We start from the raw sequence: 14,570 nt of genomic DNA on the forward strand, positions 1-14,570 counted from the left end.
GCCTGGCATAGCAAATGAGCTGTACCCACAGTGTGCTTCTAGGGACCTGGGGCTCTCCTCACTTACAGAAATACCAAGTGTGCCAGTGTGCCCGTCTGAGCCAGGCACAGTGCCACCGTGGGAATGACTCAAGTCTGCATGCCTTGGAAAAACAAAGATAATGCTCAAAAAACAGGCCTGGCTGAAATAAGAAAGGGAAAAGAAGCTCATTCATCTAGAGGATTTAGATAAAATTGACTAGGGGAGCTGTAAGTCTGTCAAAAAGACAAGAGAGCACAGAGAAGATACAACAAAAAGAAGGAACGAATGACAGAAAAAGACCCAAAAATGGTAAAGAGGGAGTATATGGAGAAAGGGTATGCTGGGTGTAGAAGGGCCAAGATTGTTCAGACTTTCTTGAAGAGAACTGAATAGCAAAATGCGAGTGTGAATGTGCTGATTGCCGGGCTGCGAAGGTGCAGATGTGTGCTCCATGGGTACTGCTGAGACGGAGGGATCCCTGAGCTCACCTGCGGGTTGCAGAACGTGCGCTCCCTCGGGCAACGGGTAAGGGTACTCAAGGTTGAAAGTGGAAATGCAAGCTTCAGAAGGTTAAAAACATGTGAATCATGTTAAAGCTACTGTCCTGTAGTTTGTTATGTCTTATTGAATGCTTGAGAACATTGGAATTTTATGTAATCTCTCTGCTCTAGTAAAGCCAGAGGATTTTTCTGTCTTCAGAGCTGTTATTTTTCTTTAATTTACGTTAATAATTTAAAGTAATAGGTTGGAAAGGAAGAAAAAGTCCAAAATTTATCCAAAATACATTTTTAGGGAAAAGAATTGTAAGCATTGAATGTATTCATTGAATGAGTACATTTTTCATACATTCCTAATACGTGTCAAAATTATGCTACTGCTAAACAAGGAGGAGTTTGATTAATTTTTGCAGCTGTTCCTGACCTATGTTTTTATAAAAAATATGTAAGTCTCATGCAGACTACTTAGGCATTACCTAAAAATTCTTTCAGACCATCTGTTTGATGCAGTTTCCGGCTTACTAGCCAAAATCAAATGAATGGTTTCTGTACCAATCTAACGACTGCATTTCATCCTTGTGTGGGGCTCTAAGTAGCAACAGGGCTACTAAAGTGCTTTGGTACTTTATGCTTTGTTAAAACCTTCGTCCATACTTCAATGTCGGTCACCAGCACCCCAGATTAGCTTGGTATAGGAGGTAGATTATACCTTTCAAACAGGATTTAGGTTATTGCTTCGGTGTGTGCTCCTTGGGCTCCAGGAGAAAGTACCCGGACCTGCGGCTGCAACAGCTAGCTGTTGAGGTTGCTTTCTCAGGTATTTTTTAGGCTCTTATTTCTAATGTTGGTGATTCTGTAAAGTATTGATGGTTGTGGTTCTCCTCCAAGCCTGTAGTCATGCTTGGGGCTGCGCGGTATGAATGCGTGTTGGCACCTGGCGGGTAACGTCATGCAACTCTTCTGAAGTGCTCTTCGTCAAACTCAGAGGTGTTCGTGTGATGTAGTAATAGAGAACTTGTTCTGTTGCTGCTGGAAAATGGAGGAGACACTGCTGTTAAAAATGAGATAGCTAAAATAAACGTAGTTTTCTCTCTCTTTTTTGTTGTTAAAAGGCCTATGCTGTTGTTTTCGCCTTTCAGTATTATAAAGAACTCTGGGAAGACTGGAAGTTTTCACAGGCGGATACGGATAATTTCTACATATTGATTTTCTGGCTCTGGGTTTATGTTTTAAAAATGTATTTCCTTCTCCGTTTTTTATGATTTTTGTTTGTTTGGAGCTTGATCGATTTGTTAGAAGACAAGAAGAAAAAACTATTTCCTTATCTTCCAGCTCAGAGATGGGTGACTCAAATAACAGTTTGTTGCCACCAAGAAAGTGAAAATATGAATATGGGACCTCAGTTAAATGCTGTAACTCGCCTGTTTTGCCTCTCGTATTCAGTTTTCCGGGTCCTTGGCACTCATTACACTGTGGAGCTCAGCCTCCTCTTCAGCATGTTCCCCTCTATTTAAGTGTATATCTATGGGATTTACAGTCACTGTTTTCTTATAACAAAAACAAAACCCTCTTGCATGCAGAGTTGGATGTAAAGCAAGAAATTCAAATAAACAAACATACTTTTTGCCATTCCCCTGAGGATATTGCATGCTGTCTTTAAACTGCTGGAAATTAAATGCTGAATTATTTTTTTTTCTTCTCTACTGCTTCCCTCTCTTCTTCAAGACCTTTTTTACTTCAAGACCTTTTTCACTTTACTGTCCCTTTACTAAGCAAAAAATTAGCATTTCTTACCTAACTTTGTTAATACTGATCTTTAAATTTTCCAAGGGGATGCTTCTTTACTTCAAACCATGAGCACAATGCTTGTGCAGCAAATTTAGCTTCAGCTCTAGAAGTGAAGGATACGTTCAAGGTGTCAGGGCATCTAATATTCTTTCAGAAAAGTATATTAGGTTACAACTAACCTGATGTATCTTTGTAAAAAAAAAAAAATCCTTTAACTTTTGGCTTTCAGAATTAAAAAGTAATTTACAACTTTAATAGTAAAATAATCTGGTATAAATGACCTGATGTCTTTTCAGACCTGTGTGACGGTGACACTGATGGGAAGGTAAAAACGAACTGCCACTGTTCAAGTCTACTCAGAAAAAGATATTCTTCCCTTTAAAGACGTAAAACCTTTATTTTTGCATTTGACTTAGCGTGGTATTAAATAATGCCTTAATTTACTTTAAATTATTGCATTATTGTATGTAGCCTACTCTGAAAGAGTCATTGAACAAAACCTTAGAGGAAATGTTTGGATCAACACATTTTTTAGTAGGAGGCCAAGCAGAAAGAGAGAAATGGTGGTTAATTCCTATAGACTGGTGAGGAGTATTTGTATTTTAATATAAATGGCATTAAATTTTCACGATGGGAGGACTACGTAGAAGGTAATAGGACACTGTAAACTTTGAGAACAGGGTAACAGGGTGCAGAAATCATATGCTAACTCAGTTTAACCACAGCTAGTATTTGATGGTTGTCTGCACATTCTAGCATGAAAAATGCATTGACTAGCATTTAAAACTTCTTTTTTTTAAAATGCATTGTAATTCTTTCCAGTTTGTAAAATGAAATGTTATTGTGCTGTCAGGTACTTGCTTTGCTTTGAAATGGCCATGCTACCTGGCACCCAAGGAATTGCTTGTACAAACTTAAAGGGGTAACTCTATGTCAAAATGCAGTTTGCTCCAAGAAGAAATAACTTTTTTTGATAAATTCTAATCAATATTTGTTACCTTTCATGATAATGAATAATGCAATGTGGCTTTCTCTTTACTTCTTGTTTGTTATGTTTTTCCCAAAGGTGCTTATACTACCAGTCCTCAGCGCATCATTGTTTTAAGCCACGGTGTAGACAAGTTGCCTGAACAACAAATACATTTGTAGAAAAATGCTATTGAAAATTGAAAGTGGAAATTAAAATACAATTAAAAGAATAATTCCATAAGTTACTTGAATGCTTTACAAGAAGAAAGCTTGTAAAATTGTTGCAGAAACATTTTACTTCACTGGGGAATATACTAGTCTCTCCTCGTGATATTACTTTACTGTCTGCTTCTTATTTATAGATGGCTTTAGGAAAAGGAAAAAAGACCATATTTCTAGGATATGCTTTCATCTATTTCTTTGGTTTTAGGTAATTTTTAAATCAGAAAATATTTCTAGCATTCCTTCTACTTCAGGAGAGTATCTGCAAGGAAAACTGTTAACTCAGCATTTTAAAAACAACCACCAAAGCCTTCCAAAGAAGGCACAGCAACTTATGGAGCCCGGTTTTCTGTTAATTCTTCTTTGTGAGATGCAGACTTCAAACCAAACCGTTTAGGAAGTTTTCAGAGAAACCTGGACATGGAGAAAGAGGTGCGATTTCACCAGAGCGGGAAATGGAAGGAAACAAGTCAGGAGGCTGTGAGTGAGATTAGAAACCTGCTGCCTGGGAACCGGGAACGGCAGGCAAAGAGGCTTGGATGGGGACATGGAGATAAGGAGGGAGTCAGAAAAGCCAGTCTGGCCGCGGTGGAGCCAAGATGCACGATTCCGTGGTCCGTTTGCTGGCAGCAAGCGTCTGTGACACCGATAATCAAATACACCCTTTGTCTTCCATCCACTGCTGCTTCTGGAAGCCCATCTATTACAGCTGCTTGTTACAAAAAAAGGAGGGGTCAGGTAGTCTTAGGCATGCCATAAGGTATGATTTCTGTGGTTTGGGGTTTAAAAAGTAGTCTTAGATGGCTTTATATCAAGTAGCATCATGATTGCAAAGTCAAGCATTGAAAAAATGCAAAATTAAAGTTGCTTTTTTTTAAAAAAAAATACAGTCCTTTCCTCCAAATAAAACATAATCTAATAATTAGCATAATCAGGTATTTAGTTTTTTCCCCACAGGGTCATTCACACATAAATAATACCAAGTAAAAGTAGGAGTATGTACACATTGCTTACATTTTCTACAATGGGAAGGGTCTGCAGGTAATGATTCCCCTGCTCTTGCAAATTTGCCAAAACCCGCAGGGCAGAGAGTTGGAAGCTTTTTAAAATTGCTGGCATGCTCTCACCCAGCAGAAACACAGCTAACGCGAGGCCATTCAAAGCCATATACTTAAAAAATCTTGAAAAGTGACCTGTCTAGCGTACTTGCCCAAAGCTAATTCTGGCCCGTGGAGAAGGAGGTAAGCTACTTGGGCAGTGCTAAATTTCTGCTCTGTAATCACTCGAACAAAGGCTGCTTGATGGTAGTCACTTTATATGCCGTGTCGCTGCTACATGCTCTTGCTGTGCTCAGCTCCTTCTGTGGTTGCCGTTTGCAGGACGGTCAATGCAGCTGATGCCTTTTTTGTTTTCTGTTTTTTGGTGTTTTTTTTTTTTTTTTTTTTTTTTTTTGAATGGGATACTTTGCTTGGTTTAACTGAAGTTCTTTTATTTAGCAAATCTCTCCTTTTTCAATTCTGTTTAATAGAAGGAAAATGTCCTGGGAATATCTACACATCCAAACATTGGTGACATGCCAATGAAAGGTACATACAAGAAAAAATCAATATCTATCGCATCGTATTTTTTTTTGATACGTGTACTTGAAGCAGTGAGATTGTACATGCAGAAAGATGCCCTTTTCTCTTAGCATGTTGCATTTTATATTGAGGCAACTCTGGCATTTTCTTAACCATTTGGGTAATTACATAGGCAAAACACCAACTATAATTAAGAATGTATTTATTGAGAGATAGTACTTAGGAACGAGCAGATAGTTCAGCTGTCGAATTACCAGATTGTGTTTGCTTGAAGCAATTTCAAATAGAAGATTTCACTAGAAGTGCACATGTAAGTTAAAACCTCCTGCATTCGTAAAAATAAAAAAGCGCTGTATAGCATAGATGATTGTGAAAAGTTTAAACTGAAGGATTGTAAATGAATGGTTCATAAAAATGGTATGCTGGTCTATCTGCGTTCATACCACAAACAGTAATGACATATTAAACAGTTAATTACTCACCACTCCTATTTTTTCCTTTTTTAACAATAGCACTTTTTCAAATTTAGAAAAAAAAAAAAGCGTTGTATTTTTAGATAGCTTGCCTTAAAATGTTTCTGTTCCTCCTCTTAGTTTGATTGTTTACAATCATGATAAACATCATTGTAAGAATCAAAGAAACACTTTGTAATGTTACATTTAAAAATATATAACATTATTCTTGTGCTGATGCTATGTGCCAGAACGTTGTATATTCATAAGCATGTTAAAGGATATAAATTTAGATATGTAGAAATTAGACATAGAGTAAAGCATAAAAAAATTATTGGTTTTGTAGTTAAAAATACTGTTATTTGATGGGAGGTTAATAAAAGAGAATTAATATTGTATACTCAAATGAGCAGAAGAAATCAGAGTTGAAACTAAGAAAAGAGCTGTGTATCTGTTTCTCTTCTGAGCTTTTGAAAAGACTCTCAAAATATTCCATGAAAGTAAAAAAAAAAAAAAAAAAAAAAAAAATTTTTCTACTCTGTCTGATAATAATTGATAGCTTTTTTTTAAAAAAAAATCTAAGAATACTAAAGCCAAGAGATGTGATGGAGAGAAAGAGGGTAAATAATAAGCAATTTTCATTTTGTTTACTGCGTATTTATTTATTTTATTTGATGGTGTTTTGTACTTTAGGCAGAGCACCCTGTGGCCTTGCCTTGCCTCTGGGAAGGGGACTTGTCTGTACCCGTGTCTCGTCGTGAGGAGGTAGGAGGCTGAAATATGTGTATGGAAGAAGAGGACAGAAAGGGAGAGCAGCAGTCAGCGTGGTTTGTTCAGAAGATCTCTCCCACGAAGATCAATTGAACACTATAAAAACCGGAGGACTTAAAGGATAATGTATCTTAATTATTAAAGGTGATTTAAAAGTTAAAGTTTGCTGAGCGTAGAGATAGTTGCGTATATTAGCAGAGGGGTTAAAGCCTGTGCTGGCAGCACTTCTTTGAAACCAGATACTCCAGGTCCATACACTGAGCAGCTACCACGGAGTAGCAAATGTTTAATTTCATGTCCTGGTGTACTCCATGGCAATTTGTTTGCTTACACTGTCCTTAAGAATGTAAAAAACCCTTCATCTGGTTTTCACCATGGACTTTTACATGGCATCTGCACGTCTAATCATAAAGACACTAATTTGGTACGAAAACATCACACAGCCAGCTACTACTCACATCCTGGGGAAAAAAATTGCACCAAAACAAAAGAAGTGTTTGATAGCTTGGGTTTTTTTGCACCCTCCCGCCCCCAGCTACAGATCCATTTCTGCCTGTAGTATTTTTGCATCTGAATATGTATAAATATATTTACATATCTGCTAATTGGAAGGATTCCAGATTATATGACTGTTATATACATCCCATGTACTTGTCTGTTTTGATATGAGAAAAAAAAAAAAATCAGCTTGTAGTATGCCAGTAACTAACTTTTGTTGGTTTCAACTAATGGTAGTCATTTTTATAGGATGTTTGGGTTCACCTGCCCTTGTTTCCGACAGGGAATTATGATTTTTTTTCCCCTAACAACTAGAAATCTCTAACCTAAGTCAGTAACTCCATTAGATAATAGGTACATGTCATCATGCACTCTTAACTGTAAGACTACATTCCACGTCACTGGGTACATATGCTTCAGCTGCTTGTTTTAGAAAAGTGTTAATAAATTTGACACATACTTTTCAGCTTAGTAATCTGCTTCGTTCACAGCTTGTTTAAATATATTTTTTTCCCAGATTGCGCTCTCTTTCTTGATGAATTGTTAAAGACAGTGAAAGGTATTACATTAAGGATGCCCCATTGCCTCTGGGCTCCTGCTGCTCAGCTGCAGAAGCCTGGGATGTCCTCTCACGCCTCGTCCACGATGAGCGGCTGGACTTTGCCTGCCGCAATACCGGGCAGTGTGTGGTGATGCTTGTGCTCCTCATCAGCTCAGGAATACGCCAACAGTCAGGTAATGAACTCTTTGAGGGATACAGGCCAGTAAGCCCACCCAGGCATTTCAGTCTTGAAACTCCCCTGTGCTGGGACTGGGGACACTCAGCAGTGTCCTTACAATCATTCTTCCTCCATACATTAAAAAGCGAGTATTTGCACGTGTGTTGTCTCTCTCGAAGGGAGGAGGCACTCACCTGTATGCCCAACGGGTTCTCAGCATCATCTGAGCATCTCTCCAGCTTTGGGGTGCTCGGGTCCCAGAACAGAGGGTCTGTGGGCTGTTTGGGACTCAGTGTTGGTGAGATGCCTGCTTGCACTTACAGGGTGCCCTGTATGGATATTTCTAGTTCTATACTTGTAAGACTGCATAGGTGGATCACGTTTATTTTAAACCTAAAGGTTACTTTAAAGATTTAAGTTTATACACGCGCTAAGTCTTACCTAAGCTGGTGCCATTAAATTCAGGTATTAGAACTTCTGACGCAGATAATATAAACTTTTTAGTCATTTAATTTCACCTTCTACTTTCACCACTTGCAGTTTCATCTTATGATTTTCAGAAACATTTTGATACAACATAATGACTTGTCGTTCTGAAAATGGGAGTATTCAAACAAGCAAACTGAGATCACGTGTCTGCTTCAAATTGAGGTGACCCCCTCACGCCCCCCCCATTTTAGATATAAAGCTGCTGTTGACAGGAAGAAATTAATGTTTTAAGTACAACGTATCTAAAATAAAAAAGCGCATTATTTTGGTTTCAACAGCACTGCAGAGCCTAGGATAAGTTAGCATCCTACTGTCGTAGAGATTCTCCACACATAAAGCACTGTTGTTGCTGTTAGAGTTGCTCTAAGAATTGAAATGCTTTTGTGAAGCATTTACTTTGCTATTCAGTAACAAACTAAACTATGGTTTATTTTGGTTTATCTAGTTTATCAATAAACGTGAGTGCTATACCACTACGACGGGGAAGAATTGGGAAAATTAAATACAATTACACTTACTGAAATGACATCCAAGTTTCTATCAATGCTTTTATTTTTGCTTAAAGAAACAAAAACTACAGGCAATGAGGAAACTAACCTATATAAGGTAATAGTTCCTTCTCCCTCTATTTCAACTGATATTTGAAAATTGTTCTTATCACAGCATAGGTGAAACAACTGTATTCAGCAGTGCTACTGCTGAGAAGTTACAGAAGAGATCAGATGTAATGCTAGCACACAGTAAAGAGATGATTTTTTTTTTCCCCCATGTCTTAGGATAACCAAAGTCTATGTATTAAAATATGCATTTTAATTTGAAAACCAAGAAACCCAGAACAATATTTTAGAAGTTAAATACAAAACAGTAGTAAATATGCAAAATACAGTCGATAAGCAGAGCGATGAGGCAAAAGAAATAAGTATAATAGTTCATTCTTAAAATGTAATTCTTTGTAATGCTTGGTGTAGTGTTATTGTCAGTCTAAACAGGACAGCTATGCAACATAGTGAGATGGTGTGACCTAACACACTATAGTTGAATTTAATTACCAAAGCATCAAAAAGGTAGTGACACTGGGAGGCCTGATATCTGCATTAGTATGTACTAACCACATTGTGTTTGAGGAAAATGAGGTTAAAAAAAAAAATACAGTTTTATGATATACAGTACTACTTCAGTAAGAGAACTTGTCCAAAGTGAATATGTCCTCTTTCAGCACAGATTTCTTGACGGTTTCAAACAGTAACGTGAAAACTGAAATTACAGTACAACTGCTAACACTGAGTGATACTTTGGTTAAATACATACGTCACACATCTGCGTGCAGATATCGGGCATTTCACCATGTTCCAGAAGAGATTTTTCTTTTTTTCACCCTGACATATTTATTCAAAAGTTTGTTATGAACCATTGAGATTGAGTTGTTTACACATTTGATTTATCCATGAGTATCAGCACTCCTTAAAGAATAGATCAAAACTAAAAACTCTACATAGGACCAACAGAGCAGAATTATTCAAGTTCAATGAAATCTTACAAAAAAGGCTTCCTTTTAAGGAAAACTCAGCTATGGTAAAAATATCTACTACAGTGCACCGCACTGTAATAAATATTCAACATAAATTAATAATTTACAAGTACCTGAGCAAGTAGACAGAGCACCATAGCACAGCACAGCACCAAAGGCAGTAGCTCAGAATTCTTAAAAATAATGCTGTTTTAAACATTAAAAATTCTAAGTATTGTCAGAAAAATGAACTCCAGCGGGAGTCTAAAGATAGTGCAAACTTCTGTCTTCACTTTTCAGAATAAAGGTGTCAGATTTTCTAGTCATTTCACATCGGCAGTGTCACTGGACCTGGATGCCTGTGGTGGATGCTTAGGAGCAGGCCTGTTGGAAAGAAAGAAAATAGCAAATTGTTATTTAAACTTTTGTTAGTTCTCACTGCCAGCATCACGTTGAGGCATGAAGACAAGTGGTAAAACCTCTTCGAGTTATCCAACTTAACCTCAGACACGTAGCATGGGACTCTCATACTGGGAGGAGATCAGACATGGTACTACATACACAAGTCTCATCATGAAGCATGAATGGTACCAGCAGATTCCTTTTCTTCAGTTCATGTTTTCATTGCTGCCTGGCCAGAGGGATAAGCTAGCTCCATGTTTCAGGTGTTGTCCTTTAAACTCTTTATTTCTTTGGGTGCTCATCAACTTTGCACCTGTTCAAAAATGCTACTTCACGTTGCAGAATAGAAGTTGGTTTCAAAACGTTGTAGTAGTCAGCTTGAAATGTTATTACTTTTGGAATATCTTACTAGAATGGACAGCCAGGGGCTTAATCAAAGTTCACTCTTGCAGTCTTTTTGCTAGACATATTAGGAAAATAACTTGATTCTATTTTTAATTTTCCTGAGCAATTAGGTGCCTCACTAGTAAAATTCCTGTAGCTTAAAACACTACTTTTATCTTCCTTGGAGCTCACTTTTTATTCATAGGAAACTGAAGAATATTGGGTAAGAAAATATCATTGACTATGCCCATTAACATTGGGCATAGTTATTTCCCTTCAGATCATTTTGTTTTCAACATCCTGTTTTTTTGAAGTGTACAATTTGTGTGCTTTCTGAATGTTTTGGGTATGATTTTCAGATGATAGAAATTGATGTTCCATTGTGAAATGTGTGAACAGAAAATCGCTTTTCTTGGTGGTTGATCTTAACGGCATTCAGTTCTCAGCCTAATTCTGTAGGTGGTCCGAGTAGGAAATTTTTGTTCTGCGAGAGCTTTGTTTCTCTTGAAATTGGTGCTTATTAACTCCTTGCTTTTGCAAGGAATTGTATTTATTGGGTAGTTTTTTGTTAATATACAGTCAGATGCTTACAGACAAACCTTCATATGTAGTATAAATTCTCATACTTCTGTGGAAGTCAGTGTAATTGTGCTGATGTACTCCCAGTGAGAATCAGTCCGTTACCACGTGCTTTTATATAAGAAAATAGAAAATGGTTGTTGCGTAGCTCTTGGCAATCGTGACAGCAGAGCACAGTTACTCAAGACATTTTGGACCTGTCGTTGAATGGAGTGCTGTAAATGAAGGCATTTTAACGAGGAGAACTCACCTTACAGGAGTAACGTGAGGCAGAGCTTTTGTGTGTCCAGGCACTGCCGTGCAGGCACTGTTGGAGCGTGCTTTGGTCAGAGGGTCTGCTGGTAGAGGCTTCCGAGGAGGGTCTGGTTTGTGGGTTTCCTATTATAAAACATAAAGGCATATTCGTCTTTGGAACAGGCATAACATACTTAAGACAGCAACAACTGAGATAAATTGAATCTAAGTTCAGGGTAGTTGTGATCAGATATGTTTAAATGAGTAAGCTGTAACTTATTTTTAGTAAACAGGGACTTACATTTTAAAACAAAGGTTTAATACAATATTTTAATGATTTTGTTTCTTTACTTTAGAAATACTGGGTGCATCTATGCTGGAGTTAATGATTAATTGGTGGTAAATGAAAACAGCATCGACGGAATACATAATATGGTAAAAGTAGTTATACAGAAAGATAGAAATACTAGAACAGACAGATGGAAATACTAGAAGGGACTTTAAAATACAAATTCAGATGACCACAAAGCCAAACCGCTCAAGTCCAGTTTGAATTGGTAGCATCTGTGGAATTTTTTTTAGAGATGCCGCTGAGCTTTCATTCTGTGGAATTAAATGATTCATTAATAAAGAACAGAAGTCATCTGCTGTCAGGCATGAGCTAATGTCTCTTCTGTGTGGTCCCTGAAACACTGCAAACATGGTAACATGTCTATTTGTGGTCCTCATTATGAAGCACTGGGATAGATTAAAAGTGACTTGCTCAGGGCACACAAAAACTCTGCAATATATCAAAAAACTCACTTCAGATCCTTCTACTATTTGAACTGCACAGTCATGCTTTTTCTAAGTAATTTTACTTTTTATGAATAGTTTGCCATAACTATCATTAGTAGAGTTGACCAAAAAGAAACAAGAAGAGCTTACAAGCACAATCTAGTTAAAGCTCCCCTGAAAAACATAATGGAAACAAGCAGAGGCATGAATTGCGCATGAATAAAGTACAATTTTTCATGATTAATTTTGAGCATCCTTTTGTTTTCTTACTTTTCGTGGCAAATGTTTGCTCTTTCAAGAAGGAAATGTAGGTTGACTATCAGGCATTTTGATAAGGACGAAAATACGGGAGCTTAAGTAAACCTCATATATAGTCATTTCAAACTTACCACAAACTGTATTTTAAAGCTGTATATAATGTCCCTCTTCTTTTTCACTCTTGGCACAACATGTACTAGTTCTTGAGTGAATCAGAAATAGCAACATGAAAAACATTTCTTATTTTAACTTATTTTTATAGCCAAATCTCATATTCAGTATAAAAATTAGCCTTGACTGTCATCCAGAAGAACTTCCACTATAAACTGAGATAAACATATCTTGCTATAAGAAGTTTGTCTGTGAGCTCTGTCTTTGGGGGTAAAAATAATTGCAAATATTCTTGAAATAATCAGGCCTGGAAAATGAGGAAATAAAGAGCATGCTTGTAAATACTCTACGTAGCTTTATCTCATAGCGCTATCCTGTTGAAAGTCACAGAGTTTAATTAAACGCTGGCAAAGGAAGTTCTTCAAAACACGATCATTTCCCATGATACAGAGCTAGAACCTTAAACTACTAAGAGAAGAAATCTTACCATCAGGATTTCTTAACCAAAGTTTACCTTGTGCACTAAATTTCTTACACAATGAAATCTTAATGTGTGTGTTTTGAAGTGAAATACATCAGTTTGGAAAAAGTTAGATCACAGCAGAAACTAATACTTTTAAAATAATTGAATTATCTGTACAGTAAAATATAAATTTAAGTTGCTTCTGTAATAATTTTGTCAAATGTCATAATGTTTATTACATGGGAGAATACATACATCATCACCTCGAGTGTGACAGCATTTTAAAAACTGTTATAACAAACAAACATCATGGGGCATTCTTGGAAGTGTTCAAGGCCAGGTTGGATGGGGCTTTGAGCAACCTGGTCTGGTGGAAGGTGTCCCTGCCCATGGCTGGGGGGTGGAACTGGATGGGCTTTAAAGTCCCTTCCAACCCAAACCATTCTGTGATTCTATGATTCTGTAATCAGCATTATAAAGCCATCAAACAAGCAGGTGCATCTTTGAACACCATAAAGCCTTTATTCCCTTGACTGCCTTCACAGAAGTGGCCTTTTCCCCCAAGTACTTTTACATGATTAATCACATGAATTAGTCTGATCACATGAGTATTCAGCTGTTTGCTTGATCAGTCCCTAATTGTTATTGCATCATTTGTATTTACTCTTCAGCTGGCAGAACGCTTAGGTACCACAGTTGGGAAGAGGAACTGATCCAGGCTCAGCAGTCTAGAGAAACCAAGGTCTGAAGAGCTTAAGATCTGGTAAGGATGCATGAACAAAAAGAAAGCGTCCTTGTTTATTTGTTTGTGTTTATTAGCTGTGTCCTCTGTCTAATCATCACCTGCAACATCTGAAAAAAAACTGACTTTCTCAGAAGCTCAGAGCAGCTAAGTACTAATGGGACCCTATCAGTTGCTTTTTTCCCCTCTCTTTTTGCAAGGGAAGCTGCTGAAATGGCTAATCCAGATGTGCTGATCTAGAACAGTTCTTCAGCTGTGGAGTGAGCATCCTCTCATGGCTGAGCATCAAGATAATCTTTAATGCCTAAGCCAAACTGATTCTTTAGGCTCTCTTATTCCAGAAGAAACATCTACGTGAGGAAGTATGTTGAAACAGCAATCATACTATAAATATAACTCTGATAGGTACGCAGGCCCAACATCTGATTTCTTTTTTTCTTTTTTTTTTCCCCAGAGCTTGTACAAGTGTCATCCTTGAGTTAATATCCTTAGCAAGGAAGCAGCAAAGGGGCTTGACAGAAAGTCTAATGTGGTAAGAAAAGGTGAAAGGAAAGAAAAAAAAAGGGGGAGGGAATTCAGAAATTCAGATAAAGAAGGAGATCGAGGATGTGTAATGGCTGAGATGAAGCAAAATGGAGGAGCACTTCATAGAAAGGAGATGCCAGCACTAGAAAATGCCACCAGGAAAACATACAAACCGATTACAGGATGGTCTTTTATATCTTTATGTGCCACAGAGGAATCCAAATTGATACAGCTTCTTATGTTAACATGTGTGGAAACGTGCTGTAGTCTTTGATGTCCTGGCAAGTCCGTAGCACAACTCAGTACCACGGCTGTACTTCCCTGCTTCATCTCTCTCTCCTTTCTCCCAGCCCATTTTTTTAGCCCTACAGAGCTTCAGCTCTTCAATACAAAGAACTTATGGATGGATCTCTTTGTCCAGTTTTATATCAACAACTTAGCATTTCATGTATTCGGTCTCTGTCTGTATTTGGGGGAAGTACTGTTTTAAATATTGTCATGATCTCTTTCTACAACTCTGCTAGGAAGAAAAACATAATTCTCATACTGAGCAGCTACAAAGACATCAGGTGCTTGAAGGTT

At 37.5% G+C, this 14,570-nt stretch overlaps 1 protein-coding gene across 1 annotated transcript in view; it reads right to left on the minus strand.

Moving 5' to 3' along the window:
• Positions 1-8,536: 8,536 nt before the first annotated feature.
• Positions 8,537-14,570, minus strand: part of ADAM12 (ADAM metallopeptidase domain 12) — a gene marked incomplete at its 5' end in the record, with an annotated part of 82,640 nt that continues 76,606 nt past the window's right edge. Inside the window, 2 exons of the mRNA XM_009705998.1 lie at positions 8,537-9,897; positions 11,129-11,256. Of these exons, the coding sequence (XP_009704300.1) occupies positions 9,837-9,897; positions 11,129-11,256 (189 nt within the window). The remainder of the gene's footprint in view (positions 9,898-11,128; positions 11,257-14,570) is intronic.

Source organism: Cariama cristata, unplaced genomic scaffold, assembly GCF_000690535.1.
Source record: "Cariama cristata isolate BGI_N322 unplaced genomic scaffold, ASM69053v1 scaffold5138, whole genome shotgun sequence".
NCBI lineage: Eukaryota > Metazoa > Chordata > Aves > Cariamiformes > Cariamidae > Cariama > Cariama cristata.